The 20,247-nt window shown below is 38.4% G+C and overlaps 3 protein-coding genes across 4 annotated transcripts; all 3 read right to left on the bottom strand.

Moving 5' to 3' along the window:
* Positions 1 to 532: 532 nt before the first annotated feature.
* On the bottom strand, positions 533 to 10,710 carry LOC131323410 (putative pentatricopeptide repeat-containing protein At1g53330). 2 transcript variants are annotated; one of them, XM_058355185.1, is made up of 3 exons: positions 9,143 to 10,710; positions 7,676 to 7,800; positions 533 to 598 (listed from the first exon to the last, which is right to left on the bottom strand). In XM_058355185.1, the coding sequence occupies exon 1, from the start codon at positions 10,540 to 10,542 to the stop codon at positions 9,163 to 9,165; it is 1,380 nt and encodes a 459-aa protein (XP_058211168.1). In that variant the 5' UTR covers positions 10,543 to 10,710; the 3' UTR covers positions 533 to 598; positions 7,676 to 7,800; positions 9,143 to 9,162. The 2 variants fall into 2 exon arrangements, with proteins under 2 accessions (XP_058211168.1, XP_058211167.1); XM_058355184.1 differs by having other exon boundaries at positions 7,676 to 7,822; positions 9,143 to 10,707.
* LOC131323409 (uncharacterized) lies at positions 1,504 to 3,793 on the bottom strand. Its single transcript, XM_058355183.1, has 3 exons — positions 2,746 to 3,793; positions 1,812 to 2,621; positions 1,504 to 1,716 (listed from the first exon to the last, which is right to left on the bottom strand). The coding sequence occupies exons 1-3, from the start codon at positions 3,725 to 3,727 to the stop codon at positions 1,586 to 1,588; spliced, it is 1,923 nt and encodes a 640-aa protein (XP_058211166.1). The 5' UTR covers positions 3,728 to 3,793; the 3' UTR covers positions 1,504 to 1,585.
* A 780-nt stretch (positions 10,711 to 11,490) lies between the features above and the next one.
* On the bottom strand, positions 11,491 to 15,882 carry LOC131323408 (pathogen-related protein). The gene is made up of 4 exons (XM_058355182.1): positions 15,642 to 15,882; positions 15,320 to 15,452; positions 12,438 to 12,736; positions 11,491 to 11,819 (listed from the first exon to the last, which is right to left on the bottom strand). The coding sequence occupies exons 1-4, from the start codon at positions 15,783 to 15,785 to the stop codon at positions 11,676 to 11,678; spliced, it is 720 nt and encodes a 239-aa protein (XP_058211165.1). The 5' UTR covers positions 15,786 to 15,882; the 3' UTR covers positions 11,491 to 11,675.
* Between the last annotated feature and the right edge of the window lie 4,365 nt (positions 15,883 to 20,247).

The following is a 20,247-nucleotide window of genomic DNA, read 5'->3' as shown; positions in this document are numbered from 1 at the left end:
CAGAGGATGTTAAACTAAACTTCATCTTTAGAAACCCCACTTGATTGGGTAAATAGTAAACAGTACACCCGGAAAAAAGAGAGAGAGTAAACAGTACAATCTACCTGCTGTTCTCAGCCGGCCTCTAGGCTGCCGTCCAGAACCCTCCATAGCCTCTAAAGAAAAATGGCAGTCAAGGGCACAAGGCTCCCACACGTAGAGAGGTTGTTTAGGCCTTCTTAACCTATCCCTGCGCCAAGGCCCGCCCTCCTGTATGGCCCCCAACATATCACAGTGAAAGCTGCTGATTTCCAATTTTATTTATCTGTTTTTAACAACAAATAAGCACTATGTATTCAAGTGAGGTTAAAAAAGAAGGGCTGCTGAAGTTGGGATGTGGTCCAGTATCTTGTTGCTCATCACGAGAAAATAATTTCTAGTAGCACATGAAAACAACTTGGACCTAGCACATGAAAACAACTTGGACCAAAGAAAATAAAGAGCTCTCATTCATTGTCTTATTAAAGAGATACATAGTACCAGGGATACACACCTGAGAATTTTCATATCGAAGGGAGTAAAATCAGATTCTATCCAGCTGGAAGAAGCACTTGATGGCCTAAAGAATAAAAGCCACCATCAAAATGTACATACTAGAACTTTATTCTACAGATCTTTTCTTCCAGATATGACAATATGTTTGAAATATCTAAGCTTGATCAAGCCAAATCAGTGTTTTAAATGGCGAAAGGCGCACCAAGGCGCAATAGTCCCTAGGGGCTTTAGCGCAAGGCGCAAGGCGCGGCGCACGCTTTATTGACGCGAAGCGCAAAAAAAAAAAATTCTATTAGAACAAGTTTTTAACACAAACACTTGCAAAACTTTAAAATGTCATAAAACATAACATGTCAATGGTTAAACGAAAGTACCAAACACGAAACATAGCATATCATCCATGAAAAGCTAACATAATAATGTTTAGCCTTAGAGACATAACAAAAGGATTAAAGGCAACAAAATCTAGAGTCATGCATAGACATTAATCATCATTCTCAAAACCAAGAACTTCATCTTCAATTTCATCATCATCATCTGATGATTCTGATTTATATCCTTCCACATCTTCCTCCTCATCATCATCTGTCTCCCATTCTCCCTCTTCAATCACCTCATCTATAATAGATGTCTTTCCTCTTGAAGCCTTAGCTTTTGGAGTTGGTTTTGCCATTTTTGCGATAGGTATTGAGTCTGTTGACTTTGAACTTGATGCTCTAGTTGTTTTCCTTGGTTCTTCGGCTCCAGAAGCTAAAGCAACATCATCCCAATTCAAATCATCACCCTCAAACACAACTTCTTCCTCCATCTTCCCAACCAACCATTCATTGCTCTCATCAATATCTTTCAAGGATATAGGATCAATGCGATCACGTTTGAGGTATGGGCGTCTCAATGCTCTATTGTACTTAACAAATACCAAATCATTGAGACGATTTTGAGCAAGTCTATTCCTTTTTTTGGTGTGAATCTGCATTAACAATTAATTATACAAGGGACTTAAATTCATGATCATACATAACTAAAGGAAGTCAATGAATGAACTTGATTATCATATACTCACATGCTCAAAGACACTCCAATTACGCTCGCATCCCGAGGAACTACAAGTAAGGCTAAGAACTTTGACGGCAAATTTTTGCAAGTCGGGAGTGTCATGACCAAATGAGGCCCACCAGTCAGCTGCACACCATAGCATATTGATATTGGAAAACATTCTTAAAGTGCAACTCTTAGGACTTAAATTAGTTACTAGATTAAGGTTAACATGGTGATACCTGGTGCCCTTGTATTTCTTTGCCTTATTGCCATTGGGTTACCGAAGAGTCCTTCAGCTCTCTCATACTTCATCAAGTCGGCACAAACAAGGTCTTGTGTATCATTATTGGGAATCAACTTTGTGATACATTTGTATAGGCCTCCAATGACTTCTGGAACTTTGCAAGCCTCTGGATCTTTGTAAAAAAATTCAGGATTTAAGTAAAAACCAGCTGCATGCAAAGGCCGATGCAATTGGGATTCCCACCTCTTGTCGATTATTTTAAAGACCTCATCATACATCTCATTATTTTGATTGAATGAATTTGCAATAGTTTCTTTAGCCCGATCCATAGCCTCATAAATGTATCCCATTGGAGGCTTGACTTCTCCATCAACCAATCTAAGTACCTTAACAAGTGGGGATGCGAACTTGAGGGCAAGGAGCACATTCCTCCAAAATGAGGCCATCAACATGACTTTTTCTACATGTTTTCCTCCTTGCTCTTTTGCCCATTTGCTATTGGTCCACTTCTCTGAAGTAAACATCTTCCTTAAGTTTCCCTTTTGTTCATAAACCCTTTGCAAAGTCAAAAAAGCGGTTGCAAATCGAGTTTTTGCCGGCTTAACGAGCTCCTTCCTTTGGGTAAATTGCCTCATCATATTCAACAAAGAGGGCCGATTATAAATATAACCATGAATCATTATTGCCCTTTCCCAAGTTGTCTTCAAATTTGGTAACTTAAAAATGTCTTCTAACATCAAGTCCAAGCAATGGGCGGCACACGGAGACCAAAACAAGTGAGGTCGTTTTGCCTCCAACAACCTCCCTGGTAATTGTTATAAATAAGTGGTGTTAGAAGTTAGAACTAGAAGTCTAAAATAATAAGTGATTTTTAATTGTTTATAACTTCAACTAAGTAACACAACCAAATAGCAAATAAAAATTCTCACCTGCCGCCACATTTGCCGCAGCACTATCCGTAACAACTTGAACCACGTTTGCTTCTCCAATATGCTCCACCCACCCATCAAGCAATTCATATATCATTTCTGCATCCTTTACAATTCCAGACGCATCCATGGATTTCAAAAACATGGTCCCCCTTGGAGAATTCACCAAAAGATTCATCAATGTTCTATTTTTCCTATCAGTCCACCCATCGCTCATTAGCGTACACCCATATTGTTCTTGGTCTTTTTTGTGCTCCTCCATCAACTTGTTAACATGTTCTACCTCTTTTTTTAGAAGAGGGACTCGCACTTGATGATAAGTTGGTGGGGGCAAACCCGGACCGTATTGCCCAATAGCCTCTATCATTGGCGCAAAACTATCATTGTTCACAACATTTAAAGGTATCCCACAATCATATATCCACCTTGCAATAGCCTGATGAGCCCGGTCTTTCAATATTTTCTTATATGGTTCATTCTCATCAATTTTTGGCTGTTTGCCCTTGGCTTTTCTATTTTCCACCACCACCTCTGGTTCAGGAGTGTAGTAAGTGTCGAGAGGCCCTATGTTTCTTGGTTTCTTAGGCTTAGAATGAATAGATGCGGAGGTTGTGCTTCCGTGAGTAGAAGATTTCTTAGAACGGGGATTAGATTCAATAATATCATCATCCAGGTCAAGGTCATAATCATAATCATCAGCATTCATTGCATTATCAAAATCTGGTACAGACTTAATTTGACTCTTTGTTTCATCCCTTTTACGTATAAACTCCCTCATCTCCTCTCTAACCTCAGGTGGGCATCGGCGACATGCCGCCGTATTCCTTTTAGCTCCTCCTGCAAGGTGTTGCTTGATTCTTGACACACCCCCATTTTTCACTTCGTTACAAAACATACATTTCAACTTTGTATTATTGTGTGGATCAACCTTTTCGCAATACTTCCAACCAGGGTCCTTTTTACTAGAATTTTCAGATGTCATCTACAATTAACAAGTACAAATAACACCATAAACACATATAGCTGCTGGAAAAAAAAAATCTAACAGCGGAACAGCCCAGAAGGTAATTAATGAGAGAACAGAAGGACTCAAATGGGGAGAGAGAGAGAGGTATGAAGTGAACATGAAATAAATTAAGCATGTTTGTTTGCTTTAAACAAATACTACATTGAGCATGTTTTCCAGTAGCCACAAGTGATTGTCAGGTCAAGTTGGCCAACACGTGAAAGGGAATAATTAGTACTACTACTACTTTCATGTTCTTTTTTGTTAAAAGGGGAAAAACTCAACTTTTTTACTAGGAAAATAGTACCTCGATAGATTAATACAACTATTAAGCACGTGGCATTGAATATTGAAAACTATTCTGAAGGTCTGGAAGAAGATCAAAAAATACACAGTCGAGGATTTTTTTTTTATCTTATAACAGATTTGATTTGTCTGGGACTATAATTTTTCACGTAGCTGCTAAAAATGGCTAAAATTATTCTTGGGTTTGAAACTTTCACGGGTAATATGACTTTTGAAGCATATAAAAAGGTCAGACAGGAGTGGAGAAATACAAAAAAGGGTCTTCTTCCAATTAATCTTCTGCTACCTTAGCTGTATTATCTCAATCAGTAAGAGAAATAGTCAAAACATTACTGAAACTCATGTTTACTAAAAAAAACACTTGCAAATTAATTTATTTCATGGTACAAGTAAAAGAAGTATGGACGGAATGAAAGGGATGAAGGCAGTTTACTAGAGAGAGAGAGAGAGAGAAATTGGGAATGCAGCTCTTTTTATTGCATGCCAAACACGTCTCTATCCTTTTGTGAGTTTGGAACATACTTGGTCCTCCTCCAAGAAAAAAAATTGCCCAGGAGGTTAAAAAAAAAAAGAAAAAAAAAGAAAAGAAACAGGCCTATAAAGAAAAAGAGGAAAAAAATTGCCCAAAAAAAGAAAAGAACCAGGCGTACAAAGAAAAAGGAAAAAGAAGAAGAAGAAAAAATTTTTGCAGCACCACTGAAGAAAAAGAAAAAAGAAGGAAGAACCGAAGAAGAAAGAAAGAAGAAGAAGAAGAAGAAAAAGAAGAAGAAGAAGAAGAACCGGAGGAGGAGGAGGAGGAGGTGGAGGAGATTACCTTGCTGAAGAGTGAAACTGAAGCCTGAAGCTGCTGTCTCGATCGATCGTCGATCGCTTGTCACCGAAGCTGCTCGGCTGCTGCTGGGTATGTATCGTGTGTGATCGATCAGCCAATTAGGGTTGGAATTAGACTTAAAAGCAAATATTATTCAGTGCATCGTGTGTGTTTTCTGCAGAATCTGCACCATCGGATCAATTTTTGGATCACAGACAAAAGGCGTGCGCCTTTGCGCTTCTGCGCCTTGCGCCATAGTGTGCGCCTTGGCGCCTTTTCTGCGCCTTGATGTTCTGCGCTATATCGCCACTCTTCGAAGCGCAGAAGCTGCGCTGCGCTGCGCTTTGCGCTATAGCGCGCGCTTCGCGCGCTTTTTAAATCACTGAGCCAAATAAATCTCTTGTGAAAGGTATCATTGTTCTCTTTACATTCCCTGCAAAAGCATATAGAATGGAAGAATTCTCTTTGTAGTTTGTACCATTCACAAATAAAAAACAAGTCACATGTGAAACGATGGCACTGCTAAGCTACACGGGCAACCTGGTTCTCATGCCCTAACCAAACCAAACCGAGCTTTATGTTCCAATCACTTGGGATCGGCTACATGAATCCGTTTCCTTCATTGAGCTCTGTCAAGAGTCATTTATTCACACAGACCCATTATGCTCATATCTTTGTGCACTACAGTATCTAATGTTAATTTAGGTCTACCTCTTCTCGTAACATTGCTACCTAGAGCTATCCTATCCGCTCTCTTAACTACTGCATTTTCTAGTCTACGGTAGATATGCCCAAACCATCTTAACCTATTTTTTCTCAACTTCTCCTCTATAGGTGCTACACCTACCATCTCACAAACTGTTTCATTTCTAATCTTGTCTCGTCTAGTCTTACCACACATCTACCTCAACATTCTCATTTCCGCTACACTCATTTTGCTCACATGTTGTTTCTTAATAGGTCAACATTCTGTCCCATAAAGTATCGCTGATTTTGTGGCAGTTCTATAGAATTTTTCCTTCAATTTTATAGGGACCATTTTGTCACATAGTACACCAATAGCACTTCTCCACTTGAGCCACTCCACTTGGATCCTATGGGTCACATCATCAATAATCTCTTTATCTCTACTAATAATTGAGCCTAAATACCTAAAATGATCACTCTTTGGTATCTCTTGGTCTTGGATCATCACTTTTTCTTCATGCGCACTACTGGTACCACTAAACTTGCACACCATATACTCAATTTTACTCCTACTTATCCGAAAACCCTTTGACTCTAATGTTTCCCTCCAAATTTCTAGTTTCGCATTAACACCTCCTGCGGTTTCATCTACGAGGACAATATCATCTGCAAACATCATACACTATGAAATATCCTCTTGAAATTGTCTAGTCAATTCATCCATAACTAAGGCAAAGAGGTATGGGCTCAGGGCTGACCCTTGATGCAATCTTATGGTGATTGGAAATTCACTCGTTTCCCCTACTGGTGATCTAATGGTAGTGACGGCATCTTCATACATGTCTCTAATCACCTCAATATACCCTTTGGTCACTCTTTTTCTCTCTAGAACCCACCATATGATGTCCCTAGGCACCCTATCATAAGCCTTTTCTAAGTCTATGAAAACCATATAAAGATCCTTCTTCTTTGCTCTATGTTTTTGTACCAATCTCCTTAATAGGTAGATAGCTTCCATGGTTGATCTTCCTGGCATGAACCCAAACTGTTTTTCTGACATCGTAGTCACCATCCTCAAGCGATGCTCAATAACTCTTTCCCATAACTTCATCGTATGACTCATCAATTTAATACCTCTATAGTTGTTGCAGCTTTGAATATCCCCTTTATTCGTATAGATAGGTACTAAGGTGCTCCTTCTCCATTCGTCGGGCATCTTTCTAGTCATAATAATCTTGTTAAACAACTTTGGCCCCCAAGTCACCTAGACTTTTCCACACTTCAATAGGGATACCATCTGGTCCTAGAGCCTTACCCGGTTTCATCCTTTTCAAAGCTTTAACCACTTCAAACTTTTGTATTCTCCGATAAAACTCATATTCTATGTTCTCGCCAAATACATACACTTTCTCCCCACCAAAGCCTCCGTCATGTTTCTCGTTTAACAACTTATCGAAATACGACTTCCATCTATTCTTGATCGCCTCGTCTTTCACCAATACCACCGAATCAATACCTTTTATACACTTAACTTGAGAAACGTCTCTCGCTTTCCGTTTTCGTAGCTTAGCAAGTTTATAAATAATATTTTCTCCATCTTTACTATCGAATCTAGCGTAGAAATTCTCATAGGCTTTCAACTTAGCATCCTTAACGGCTTTCTTAGCTTCCTTGCTAACTTGCTTATAATCCTGAAAATTTTCCACATTCCAGTCCTTTTGCCACTTTTTAAAGCACTCATTCTTTGTTTTTACTATGATTTGAACCTCATCATTCCACCACCATGTCTCCTTAGAAATTGGACCTTTTCCCTTCGACTCGCCAAGAACTTCCTTCGATATTCTTCTAATACCGTCAGCGATCGTATTCCACATATTGTCACTATCGCCTTCCACTCCCCACCGTACTTCTTGAGACATTCTTTCTTTGAATACCTCTAGTTTCTCCCCTCTTAGGCCCCACTATTTAGTCCGTGGGCATCTAGTTTCCTTTCTCCTTCTATTATTCCCCTTGAGACAAATATTTAACACCAAAAGTCTATGTCAAATAGAGATGCCCTATTCTCAAGTGGCGGATCTCACTTTCCTGATAAGGAATACGCATAGAAACTCCATACTTACCAGCACTTAGAAAATCCTTCCAAGACCGATCGAGCTGCTCTATCTTTGTTTGCCTCCGTCTTGAGACTCTCTTTGTTTGGAAGAGTGTGTGAGTCCTCACAATTGCTCAGCCATTTTAGATGCACCTTTACGCGATGTCAAATCAACCTTCACAGAATGATGGAATTTAAAGATCAACAATTGTTGGAACTTAAAGTCTTAAACACACAAAGCAAACACTCCAAAATAAAAAAAGAAAAAGAAAAGAAGGAATACTGAAAGCTATCGCAACATGATGATAAGTTATATTACTTTTCCCGGACTGTGGTTCAAAATGTTGCCAGAAAATATCATGATAAGAAAATGTTGTGGGTTTACAATACAGTAAATTTTAGTAGCAATTTTTTCCAAAGTTGCAATCTATTTCATTGCAAATGAACGATAAATGTTGATTTAGTTGTTGACACGTAATTTGAGAAAAGTTCAATCCAAAGGAGTAAGGAGGTTATACATGACCTGCCAAAGCAGAGTTTTAAAAATCAGCAAATCTGTATGCCATCCTGGCCTCATCTATCTACCTTTTTTCCTCTACACATTGACGCTTATTGTCAGAGGATGGACTCCAATTAAGAAGCTACAGTTAGTGATGAGGTCCAATGCCCAAAACCTTCAACAAAGTTAGCACAGACAGCCTTACGTGGACATTCGTCTGAAAATAGAAGATGATAATTCTTATCTTAGAAGCTTCTTCCTTACACTATTGCATGTCTTCTTATCTTAGAAGCTTCTTCCTTACACTATCGCATGTCTTCATTACCTTCATCAAGAAGATCTGAAAGCTATAGTCTTTATAATTACCCTCCCTGTCTTTAACTATTAGGCGCGAAAGAATGGACTAATACCACTGTAAGTGAGCAAGAAACATCATTTTGTTTCATGAGACTTGCTCTTGAATTTAGGGGAAAATTTGCGGCTAGAGTGTAGGGATTCACTCATCTTTATGGTTCAACATTAGGCCTTGATTCAGTGCTCCCCAGAATTTATTAACCCTACAGGCTACAACAAAGAAAGGTAGCGTCCTATGGTCTCATGAAAGCACTGCATTTACTAAAATGATGCGTAATGAAAGTTGGTTAGACAGAACATATAGTATGACTGTTCCAGCAAATCTTCAAACCAAGCAACATAATTTACGGTTGACAAAGAAAATAGCTGCGTTATATCTCACATGGCTCTATCATATCGGCTAGAAAAATACTATGAAGCCTTATTTGTGCACAAACTTAAACACAGAATGCTGAATTGTCAACGCAATATTGAAAACTGTTCAAAAACAGAAACTAGTAGTTGTTATGGTGCTTGTTATGATGAAACTACCAGTAATTGACGTCAAAGATACGTGTGGATGTTACGGTGTAAACTACTAGTCAGCCACTCCACCAGAAAGAATCAACATCAAAAGAGCAAGTCGGTATTCAACATCCGTACCTGATTGGCAGAGCATCAATTTATGGGATTAGCAAGGTTTCTACAAGCGCAGAGGCATTCAACAACGTATTGTTCTTGCACACCATCGGAATCACCCTACTCCATGTGACTGAATCAATTAAATTTCCTTTTGCCAAACTATTTAGGATTGTCAATAACAACTTCAGATTACCAGCTTGACACAACTCATCTACAAATTTCCCTATACTTGCAGTGCTAGGGGAATAATCTTTGAAAACCATCTCATCCAAAATAAGTGCAGCTTCCTGGAACTGCATTCCATTGCAAAGCCCGCTAAATAGGGTCCTATACGTTACCACATCGGGGGCACACTTTCTTCTCGGCATATCTTCAAATAATTCAGTTGCTTCTCTAAATTTACCCTCCCTGCAAAACCCACCAATAATTACATTATAGCATATGACATCCGGCTTGCATCTCTTCTTTTCCATTTCACTTAAAACACCAAATGCTGCATCAAAATCTTTCTCCAGGCAATACCCATATATCATTGCGTTATAAGTTACTGCATCAGGCTTGCACTCGTTTTCTTTCATTTCCTTCAAAACTCCAACGACATCTCCCTTCCTCCCGGCCTTGAAAAGTGCGCTAATCAAAGTAGAAAACACCGCCGAATCCAATTCAACTCTACGTTCCAACATCTCATCCTTAAGCTTAAAAGCCAAACTCAATTCATTCACCTTACACAGCCCTTTAATCAGCGACGCATAAACAAAACCATCCGGCCTCACCCTAAAACCCCTCTCCATATCCTCTTTCAACTTAAACGCTTCATCTAACTTACCACCCGCACAAAGCCCACTAATCAACGTCCCAAACGTCACCGCGTCAGGCCGAACCCCTCTCTTTTGCATTTCATCGAACACCTCCCGTGCACTACCCAAATCGTTCATCAAACACCCCGCTCTAATCAACACATTATAACTACACGCATCCGGAGCCACAAACCGATCCAAACCCACAAATACTTCTCTCATTTTACCGAATTCCCGACAACTTAACAGGGCGTTTAAAAGGGTGTTGAAGGATTTTATCGTTCTTTGGCATCGAAAAGACGGGATTTGGTTGAATATATGGAGGGCTCGATCGGGCAGCCGAGCTCGGCCGTAGAAGGTGATGATGTTGCAAAAGATGATTTCATCGGCGTTGAAGCGGGTTTCGGTTTTTAATTGCTGGAGAATCTGGTCCATTTCGTCGAACATTTTGGCGCGGCCGAGTTTGGCGATGATGATGTCGTAGGAGAGGAGGGAGTAACGGAAGGGTTTGTTGGGGTTAGGGTTAGGGTTCAGGAAGAGGTGGAGGGCGAGGTAGGGGTCTTTCTGGAGGCGGAGGAGGGAAGCGAGTCGGAACGGTGAGATACTCTTTAGGGGTTTCGCCATTTTTGTTTTCTCGATGGTGTTAAGAGTGAAATGAAGTTTTGGTTGGAAAAGCGAATGTGGCTGCTGCGTGTTTCCCGCCAGAGGGTGCCAAAACAGTTAAACTCCTGGCTTTTTGATCCGGAGAGTTCAAATCATGTTTGATTGTATTTTTGTCTGATGACTCACGTGTCCGGCCCAACTTATGCATATTTCGATTAATTTTGACACAGGCAAGCACTTCCAATACCAAGTTACCTCCGTTTTTTGAAAGAGGCAAGATCCTCTGTGCCGAAAACCCATGTGTCACTCTAAAGTGCTGACTTTGTATGAACATGCCCCAATAGAGTTAATAGCACCTAGGAGATAGTGAACGTAAATCTGAACTTGAAATTTTTAAAAGGAGCAAACCCTTAAGAGATGAGAAATTCTAAGTGCAAAGAAAATGTACTCGGAAATTACCCCTAAAGGCAAATCAATGGTATCATTGATTTGCCTTTCGAAGTAATTTTCGGGTACATTTTCTTTGTATCTAGCACTCCCCAAATTAAATGCCTTGACTGCAGGACCAACCTCTCTCACCCCTTGTGACGAGAGGAGCCCTCACCAATGTGTGGCGAGGACACCAGGCACCCACCTACAATGCACAAGGTGCAATGAAATTTTTTTTTTTTTTCACCTGAAATTGACACAGGCAAGCACTTCCAATACCAAGTTACCTCCGTTTTTGAAAGAGGCAGGATCTTTTGTGCCGAAAATCTCTGTGTCACTCTAAAGTGCTGAGAATTTTTTCGACTGTTGGATTTAAAACATAAAAATAATCACACCATCCAATGGCCGGAAAAACACTCGGCACAGAAGCACATAAATTTTCGAAATAGAGGAGATCGGACCCTGTTTTAAAGGTTTTGCTGAGTTGCTTTATTCAACATCTTTTTCAAAATGAAGCATTCAAGCATCAAAATTTAAACATAATATAACAAAATTATCGATAGGTTTTTTCTTGTGGAATCAAACAACAAAGGGTACATAAGTCGTTTCATCTTCTCTCCCACTCTTACATTGCACTTCATGCATTAAGTGATCATCCCCTTGAAACAAAGAGTACTTAAAAAAAAACACATGTAGAACTTCACAGAATGAACAGAGGACGTTTTCTACTTGTGGAAGGGGCAGCCATGAGCAGATGTTGGAGTATCAGCATGAGTTTCAGGGATTGGTGATCCCTTCAGAAGGCCACTGAAGAGCTCGGCTGGATCGTAGTATACTTCTACGTCTTCTGCTTTCAGAGATTCATCAACCTGTCGATAAAAAAGAATCGAATTCCATTTTTACGATGTTAGAAGGAGACAACAAACCGTTCATTTTTCTTTCCTAGGTGTTGGTAGTAGTATATGAAAATGACGACTAAGGTTCCGTTCCGGAAACCAAAATAAGTCCTTATTTTTTAAGAAGGTAATTTCAAGCTCAAAAATTATGGTCTTATTGAAATCTAAAAATATGCAATATGGATCTTGTTTGGAAGATCTTGATGAGATCTTTTATACGATGCAAAAAAATTTGAAAAATTATTTTTCATTTACTTTATTTTTGAGTTTGAAAATGTGAAATAAGCTGTTTATTTTTTAAGAAGGTTTCTGGAACGGAGCCTAAGTTTTACGTATTTGGACCCGATCCACATTTTTCGCTCTCGTAGAAACGTGAGATACATGGATCAAGGCCTTAAATATTTATGTTTAATTACACTCAAGATACGTGTTACTAACTCGAGCCAAATTTTGGATATTGGTGGTATGGAACTTATTGGCCGATACGTATCAGAATTGAGGACTTATGATTTGACTGGTTTATCTATGGCCGTGTCACAGCTACCGATACTGTTATTTAAAACCTTGATCCGAGATAGAGAGAGGGGTTACCTTGAGAAGTCCCATGCCATAGAACTGGACCATCTCTCCAGTAGGGGCATGTCCTTTGAAAGGACCCTCAAAGAAACCCCAATGCCTGAACTTGTACGCAATCGAAGGCGGTCCTGAAAGAACACTGACCACCTCCCACGCGAACCCACGGGGAAAAGCCGATCGGAACGCGTCGTGCGAGGATTCGAAGCTCTCTTCCTCTGCTTTGTAGTACTTGAATTCCTCCGGCAGATTGTTTTTCAACAACGCGTTGTAGCTGCCGATTTTCAGAGTTTCTTCTCCAGATAGTCCCTCTCTTCCTATAACATAAATCAGCAATTTCGTCGACGATTCGGGCTTCATTTCGGAAAAATTTGCGCTAAATAAAATAGAGAAACATATACATAAGAATCAAAAAACGCTTAAGATTCTCACTTTAGACTGGTCTATACCGTACAAGATTTAAATCTGAACTACTTAAAAAAAGTAAGGAGTACATTTTATCATGCACTTAAAGACGTCAAATCTTTTGTACCGAAAAGGTGTATGTACCTTTGTTCTCGTGTCATTCCAGCCGCATAATTGCACAAAAGTATCTATACAATCATGCACGGGAACAGAGGTATCGACACATTTTTGTATAGTTCCAGATTTCTATCTTTTTCCTTTTTGACTATTTCAACAGTACTGTTTACCTAATAACGACATCATTTTTGTCTTAAATGTTCGAGGATGAGAAATGAAGTAAAATTTCTTTATAGGCCATATTGCATTTCATGAATTGAAAAATCATTAGGCCAAAAACTGATTACTTAAAAACTTTACTCTTTTACCCTTTCTTTTGTCCAAATCCGAAGTAAAACTTCTTAAGGATAAGGAAAGTTGAAATAAAAACAGACCGGCTTTCAATAAGTTAGGACTTTGAATTCAATGACTTTTATTTGGATGCGTATGGTTAGTTTGACTTTTTTTTGGAGGTAGGGAGTGTAATTATGATGCTCCATAAATAAGTTAGGACTTTGAATTCAATGATGGGGAACTCACGTGGTTTTTGAATTTTACTTGGACTAGTGTTAGTTCGTGCCTGCGGCACTACGCATTCCGGTTGAAAGGAAATAGCAGTTGTGTGATTTAGGTGAAAATCATGGACACTTAACCGAAAAGTGAAAGGATGCACTACAACCTTTGAATCAAATAAATCTAAGCCGTTCTAGATACTTATAGTTATAAGCTATAAACCTAAAAAAATTGTACTCTTTTGACTATTGAAAAAATTAATCTCGGTCTTGAATTCAAGTAATTTTATCTTGTTCCCTTAAAAGGCTCCACCCAAATAGAGTGTCAATGACAAGTTAGGATAATTGTTTAGTAGTCTCAGAGCACAGCTTCGTGGTGTTCTGGATTATTTCAACACCACATATTTATGTGTGACGTCCATGCACTTAGTTGTTAACTTCACAAGAATGTGTGGTGTCAGAGTGTACTGAAGTAACACATGACCGCTCCGGGAGCACTGAATAAAGTATTTGAATGCAGAGGCGGAACCACTCATGGGCGTATGGGGGTCACGGCCTCCGCATTATTTCGGGTTTTTTTTTTAAATTTTAATAGGGTGGTGATAATGCTAAAACTGTTTTTGTTGGTGTCTAAAGTTCAGTACATAAAAGTCTTGTATACTACACATAGTACAAGTCTTTTATGCGTTAGAGTTTTGACATCAATAAAAATAGTTTTGGCATTATCATGTCCCTTTAATATTAATACTTAGTTATTTTTGGTTTGTTAAGAACAATTATAGATATTGTATTTTGTATATATAAGATGTTATTTAGACATTTAAACCTCCCTCTGCGCACGGTCTTCCATAAGATTTTTCTTCAATTATTAATCACATTTTCTCTTTCTATATCTTCCCACTCATTTCCCCAAAAGACTTCCCTCAAAACCTAAACCAAACAAACTATAAATAAATTTTTGAACCTTAAAATTTTCAAAACCGTAAATTTTCAAGATCTTATTGTTTATAATTCGGCCCCCACGTTTACAAAATCTTGATTTCATTCCTTTTTGAATGAATAAATGAAAGTATATATAAACTCTGACATACATCGGCGATGCATATATTACGTTGACGTAGCTACTAATCTTGTAGTACTACTATGTAAAGAAGACAAGAGCCAAATATGGATTGAGGTCATCAATCATCGAAGTTCAAAGAAGCCTTTGGGTAAAATATTGGCAAAACATCAGGAAACTAAGAAAGGAAGACTAATAATAAATTTAGAAGACTAATAATAAACATCAGGAATCAAAAAGGGGAAATTAATTGAAAAATGGCAAAACATCAGGACCAAAAAAAAAAAATCCTAAATCATGTTTTTATTTGATCGGCTCCTAAATCATGTTGTTAGTTATTCCATTGATGAACACTCATAACATCACATGAAAGGGTGGGCGTCATGTCGTGTCATATTCGTGTTTCGTGTTAGAAACAGCCGATTGTAACTCACTAATTTTGTATCTGGTTCGTATCGTGTTATTATGTCCTTTCATAAATTCCCACCCCACGTTGTGTCATGTCGTATTCGTGTTGTGTTATTTCATGTTCAAGTCAGAACTCTCTCAACCCTTACCCAACCTGTTTAGTTTTTCGTGATATTATGTCGTGTCATACTCTTGTTGCATGTCAGGAAAAGTTGACTCTAACCCATTAATTTCGTATCGTTTTGGAAATTCCCACCCCTAATCACATCAATAGGATTGTGATATTGTGTGTGATATATACACACATAAATAAATATATTCACCTATGATGTACAAGAAATTTGTCGTGTAACACGTGATTTTTTTTTTTTAATTTTTTCTTTGAAGGATTGAGGTTAATTTAAAAAACTTGTAATTACCATTAACAATGAGCTTGAATTTCTCTGGGTTTATGGTCTTGAAGTCTTGTAACCGACTCTTGTGGGATAATTCCATCTCCCACGACTTTATAGCATTCTGAACCGTCTCTTCCAGTGACCCTTCCGGCCATTCCTGCAAATATTTAACCATGCTCACACTCATCAAAAAGATCTAGAGACCCGGCCGGAGAGAATACGAAGAGCCATGCTACGGACACATATCCCGGTTCGATGGTGCCACACCCATGGGACAATTGCCAGTTGTTCATCTGTGTCTGTAGCATTTTCCGGGACTTATTAGAATATATGCATATATACGTACCTTGGTGCGGCCTTCTTCAAAGAGCTTGTTTGCAGAGTCGTATGTAGGAGGAGCACCGTGTCTCCACTCTGTGTTTTGGTCTACTTCATGTAAAACAGATCTGTACTTATCTGCTGCTGCTGCAACTTCTTCCTTGGTAGCCATATTGGTATTGAGCTTTTTGTTTGAAGCTTTGTAAATCAGAGAGAGAGAGAGAGAGAGAGAGAGAGAGATATGGCAATAGTTTTATAGATGTATAAGCTGGTAAAAAAGTGTTAGTGCGGACAGGCATAACTATTATTTTTTTATAATTTAAATGTCCTGGTGAATTTACGCACACTTTAACTAGTAATTTTTAGGACAAGAATTATAGAATCACACACTCACAGAAACACTTACACACATACTCTCACAATTGAGGTAGGGCCCGCGCACACTACACAGGTGTGTGTGTGTGTGAGTGACAGCCTACTCGCCGGTTGAGGGGGGCATGTCACAATTTATAAGGAATGATCCATCCTACTTGTATAAGGCCTTTTAAAGCTGTGAGGGCGAGCCAAAGAACGTAAAGACTTCACAGTTAAGCGTGTTCATTCTGGGATAGCCAGGGATGGGTGACCCTACTAGAAAGTCTACGGTTTTTTGACGTCTAAAACGGACAATATTGTATAAAGATGGATGGGATCGTTATGGGCACGCGGCCACACCAGCTCGGGCCCGCATAGGGTGCCGTGAGCGGGTGGGGCGTGACAATGTGTATGGGCTTCACCTCAATTGTGAGAGTGTGTAAGTGTTTGTGTGAGTGTGTGTGGTGGTAGCATTGTTGTTCGTAGAGCCTAATTCCACAGCCCACGTGAAGTGATCCCAATTAAATTTTAGATCAATCGGATAACTAGAAGTGCTCGATCTGACGTTCACTTTATGTTTCAAAGTTTAAGGTCCTGAATTTTAAATGAAACATTTGACATATGGATCACACACTTACATTTATCTAATTGACCTGAAATTGAACAAGATCACTCGAAAAAATATTTAAAAAATAATCAACGATTTGGATCATGTGTATGGGACCCCAAAGTGAACCTTCCGACCGGGGAATCCCGATCGGAATCCCGATGCTCTGCCGGGCCCACTCCGGCCACCGGACGGCTGATCCGAGCCGTCCAAAAATTCTAAAAAAAAAATCCGGTAAATGGGCCTTGTGCCGTTGATTTTCGCATAGGCCCATTCGGATTTTTTTTTAGAATTTTTGGACGGCTCGGATCAACCGGAGTGGGCCTGGCGGGGCGTTGGGATTCCGATCGGGAAAATGGGTCGGGAAGTGTAGACTTTCTGTTATGGTTGGACAGTTTGGTTGAAATTTCTGTGTCAATCGTTAGTGTAAAAGGTGTTGGGTTTTTCCCACATTACATGCAGTTTGAAAAAGAAAAAGAGATTTTAATGGAATTAGTTGGCTGAAGAAGTAAATGTGTTTTTGAATTGAGTTGGTGGCCGGCTGTGCATTAAAGGAGCGACTGTGGCAATTGGGTTCTAGACTCTTCTTTGGTCAGTTGAAGAGTTTTTTGTGTTAGCCACTCTCTTGTGTATATAAAATGGGCCTTGTGCCGTGAAGAGGAGAGCGGGGGGAGAGAGACGGAGCAGAGAGGAGAGGAAGTCCGGGAGCCCCTTCGGGGGTCTCCCCCCAACGTGAGATTGTGTGAGAGAGAGAGAGAGGGAAAATAGAGATATTGGGGTGAGTGAAAAACATTGTGAGCCATAGTGTTAGGAGCTCGAGAGGGTTTTTCATCTCACGTTATAATCGTCTATTTTTCCATATAGTGAAATATCTCTCCTATGGACGTACATGAGTTTGGGAAACCACGTATTTTGGTTATGTGTGTTCTCTTGCCGTGTGAGTGTTTTTTATCGTTATGCTTCCGTTGCACGGGTGGGATCGTATATTTCCCAACAAAAGGTAGCTAGGTGGGTAATGTTTCTAAAGTAAATATGTGGGTTTCGATCCTCTCCACTACGTATGAATACTGTTCTTCCTTTATAAAGGGACTTTTCCTTTCTTTCTTTCTATCTTATCTTATAATAAGTTTATTTCTATCTTATAACGGTTTATTAATTTCACTTTGCTTGGTTGACCTTAGCTACATTTAGCTATATACACATGAACACACCTAATACATGCACACCTCACTCGTGAGTCATACACATACACAGTCATGGCTTCCCCGTGTGAGCTAGGTACCACCCAAACCACAAAACATTTCCCCCCATCCAAACTCAAATGCTTGTTACTCTATTCATCCAAAATCATCTCAAATTTTGGATTGGAATATTACAATGTTAGAGCCCGATAAATTTATAGGTCCGCCACTGCACACATCTTTATTACTGAAGTAAAAAAAAAACATTATGATCGATGCTTACGTGACATAGCGTATTTATACTTGGATAAAAAATAAAAAAGGTGTGCAAATAGTAGCTCCCAAAATTTCCCCCGCATTCAAAACTACTACTCCAATCTTTATTATTTGCTTTACTACGTATCAATTGGGCATTCCTTAAACTTGTAGTAATTTTATATTCATCTTAAAATCAATGGATAATGAGTTGAGAGGTCTTAAATGTTATTAAGTGATCACTCATTTCACTCTCAAAAGTAATGTATGACTATATTTTCTTAACTTTTCCCCTCACATGGCCACGTTTGAGCTAGGTCTGTCGCGTGTAACTTCTTTGTGTGTTTATCATCGTGCAACCTTTTTGTTGGACTGTCATCGTGGGGTGTGAATTGTGTTTTTTTTTAAAATATGTGATGGAATGGACCTCGCTCTAATACCATGTGATAACTTTATATCCAACTCAAAATCAATTGATAATTAGTGAAGAGGTCTCAAATATTATTTAAGTGATCACTCATTCCACCTCAAGTATAAGACTATATTTCTTTAACAAGACTATATTTATTTTTGCCGTCTTCGTAGATAACCAGTGCGACAATTGTCGTTATTCAAAAAAAAAAAAAAAAGTTTTGCTCGTAATTTTTTACTTTTCAGATTCATCTCGTCATGATGAAGTAATAATCCTCAAAAAATTGATGAAACAAATGCAAAAAAAAATTGAATAATAACAAAAAAAATAAACCATTTAATTTATTAGGCCAAACAACCCCTTAGACTGAAGCCTTATATGTCAAATCCTGATATTATCATGACAACAATTAAGAAATTTAAAGAAATAATGTGACCTTTTAACTCTTTGCGATTACTAAAGTTAGGTCAAATGTTTCGACCAAGGCAAGAAAAAGCTGTAATAAATATTTGTCTTTTAATATTGGGTAATGGAGTAATAAAATTATCTAGGGTTAGGAGTTAGTGGCCTACACAATATTAAAAACTCCACGTTAAACCATCTAGATCATTCGCTAAATTAATTAAAAAGTAGTAAACGTACAAAGACCAACTTGGTAATCTTGAATTTGACCAAAATTTGGAGAGAGACATAATTTTATGAAAACCAGAGACAGCCCACCAAATGAGCTTGAATGGGTAATAGTCCTCCATCGATCAATTAATTAGTCTAGCATCTTTAGAACGTCATTTTTACTAGCTTTGAATCGATCAATAAAATATTTAGTACTAGCTTTGAATTGGTCCACATAATAAGGCTAGAAACGTATCAAGCATGGACAGCGGTACGGGACACAAAAACGATGTGTTGACATAGCTAGCGATATGAAAAGTTCGATATAGATAAGGTTAGGATGCGCTTGATTAAAACATATTGGGTTTCCAAAAGTGCTACACACACAAAACCAATCTCTAGCTGTCTATTACTATAATAAATGGTCAGGATTCGCTCAAACTCTTTCCTATAAAAGTTAAACTTTTTCTTGAAAGAGTTTTTATAAAATCTAGACTGTCCAAATACATCTGGACGGTTAGAATTACACACACAACCAACACAACAGTTGTGCAAGTAGCATTTTTGATTGGATTTTGTTAATGTATGCCCCCAAGGCATATGTCAAGGCACATGATTAGAGTACATCAATTCCGTTCATGAAGGTTTTTTTTCCCTCAACGTTTTTCATGAGTTCTCGAAATATAATTTCAGCAAAATTACTCGACAAACAAAAAGGAAAAAAAATTGTTTTGATGAGAGAAACGCAAAAGTAAGGAGAGTAAAGACTAAATATGAAAAGAGTTCGAAAAAGACAAAATTAAGCCAAAAAATAAGGCAAAAATTCTTCGAACTTTTGAATAAAATTTTAGTAATAAAAACATCAACAACACATTCAAAAATGTAGTGTAATAGTTATTATAAGACCCCGCGCCCACTATGCTGCCCATTTTGGCTAAATACAAAATTTTGATTAGTTTTTTGATGTTAATCAAAAAAAACAAATTGCGGATTTGTTAGTTTTGGATTATCTCTTTTAAGATTTTGATCATAATTATTATTTTTTAGATTCTTGTTATCGAGACGAATTAATAATTCAAAAAAAACTGATGCAAAACCAACTAACTCGGAAAAAAGTTTGAACAAAGAAAAATAAATAATTAAACCTTTTTAATTATTTAGCCAAAACGGGCAACACCTTTTGTTTTCCCATCTTCAGCCCACCTTTTTTTTC

The sequence above is a fragment of the Rhododendron vialii genome, chromosome 4a, assembly GCF_030253575.1.
Source record: "Rhododendron vialii isolate Sample 1 chromosome 4a, ASM3025357v1".
NCBI lineage: Eukaryota > Viridiplantae > Streptophyta > Magnoliopsida > Ericales > Ericaceae > Rhododendron > Rhododendron vialii.
This window is presented reverse-complemented; position numbering and strand designations above follow the sequence as displayed.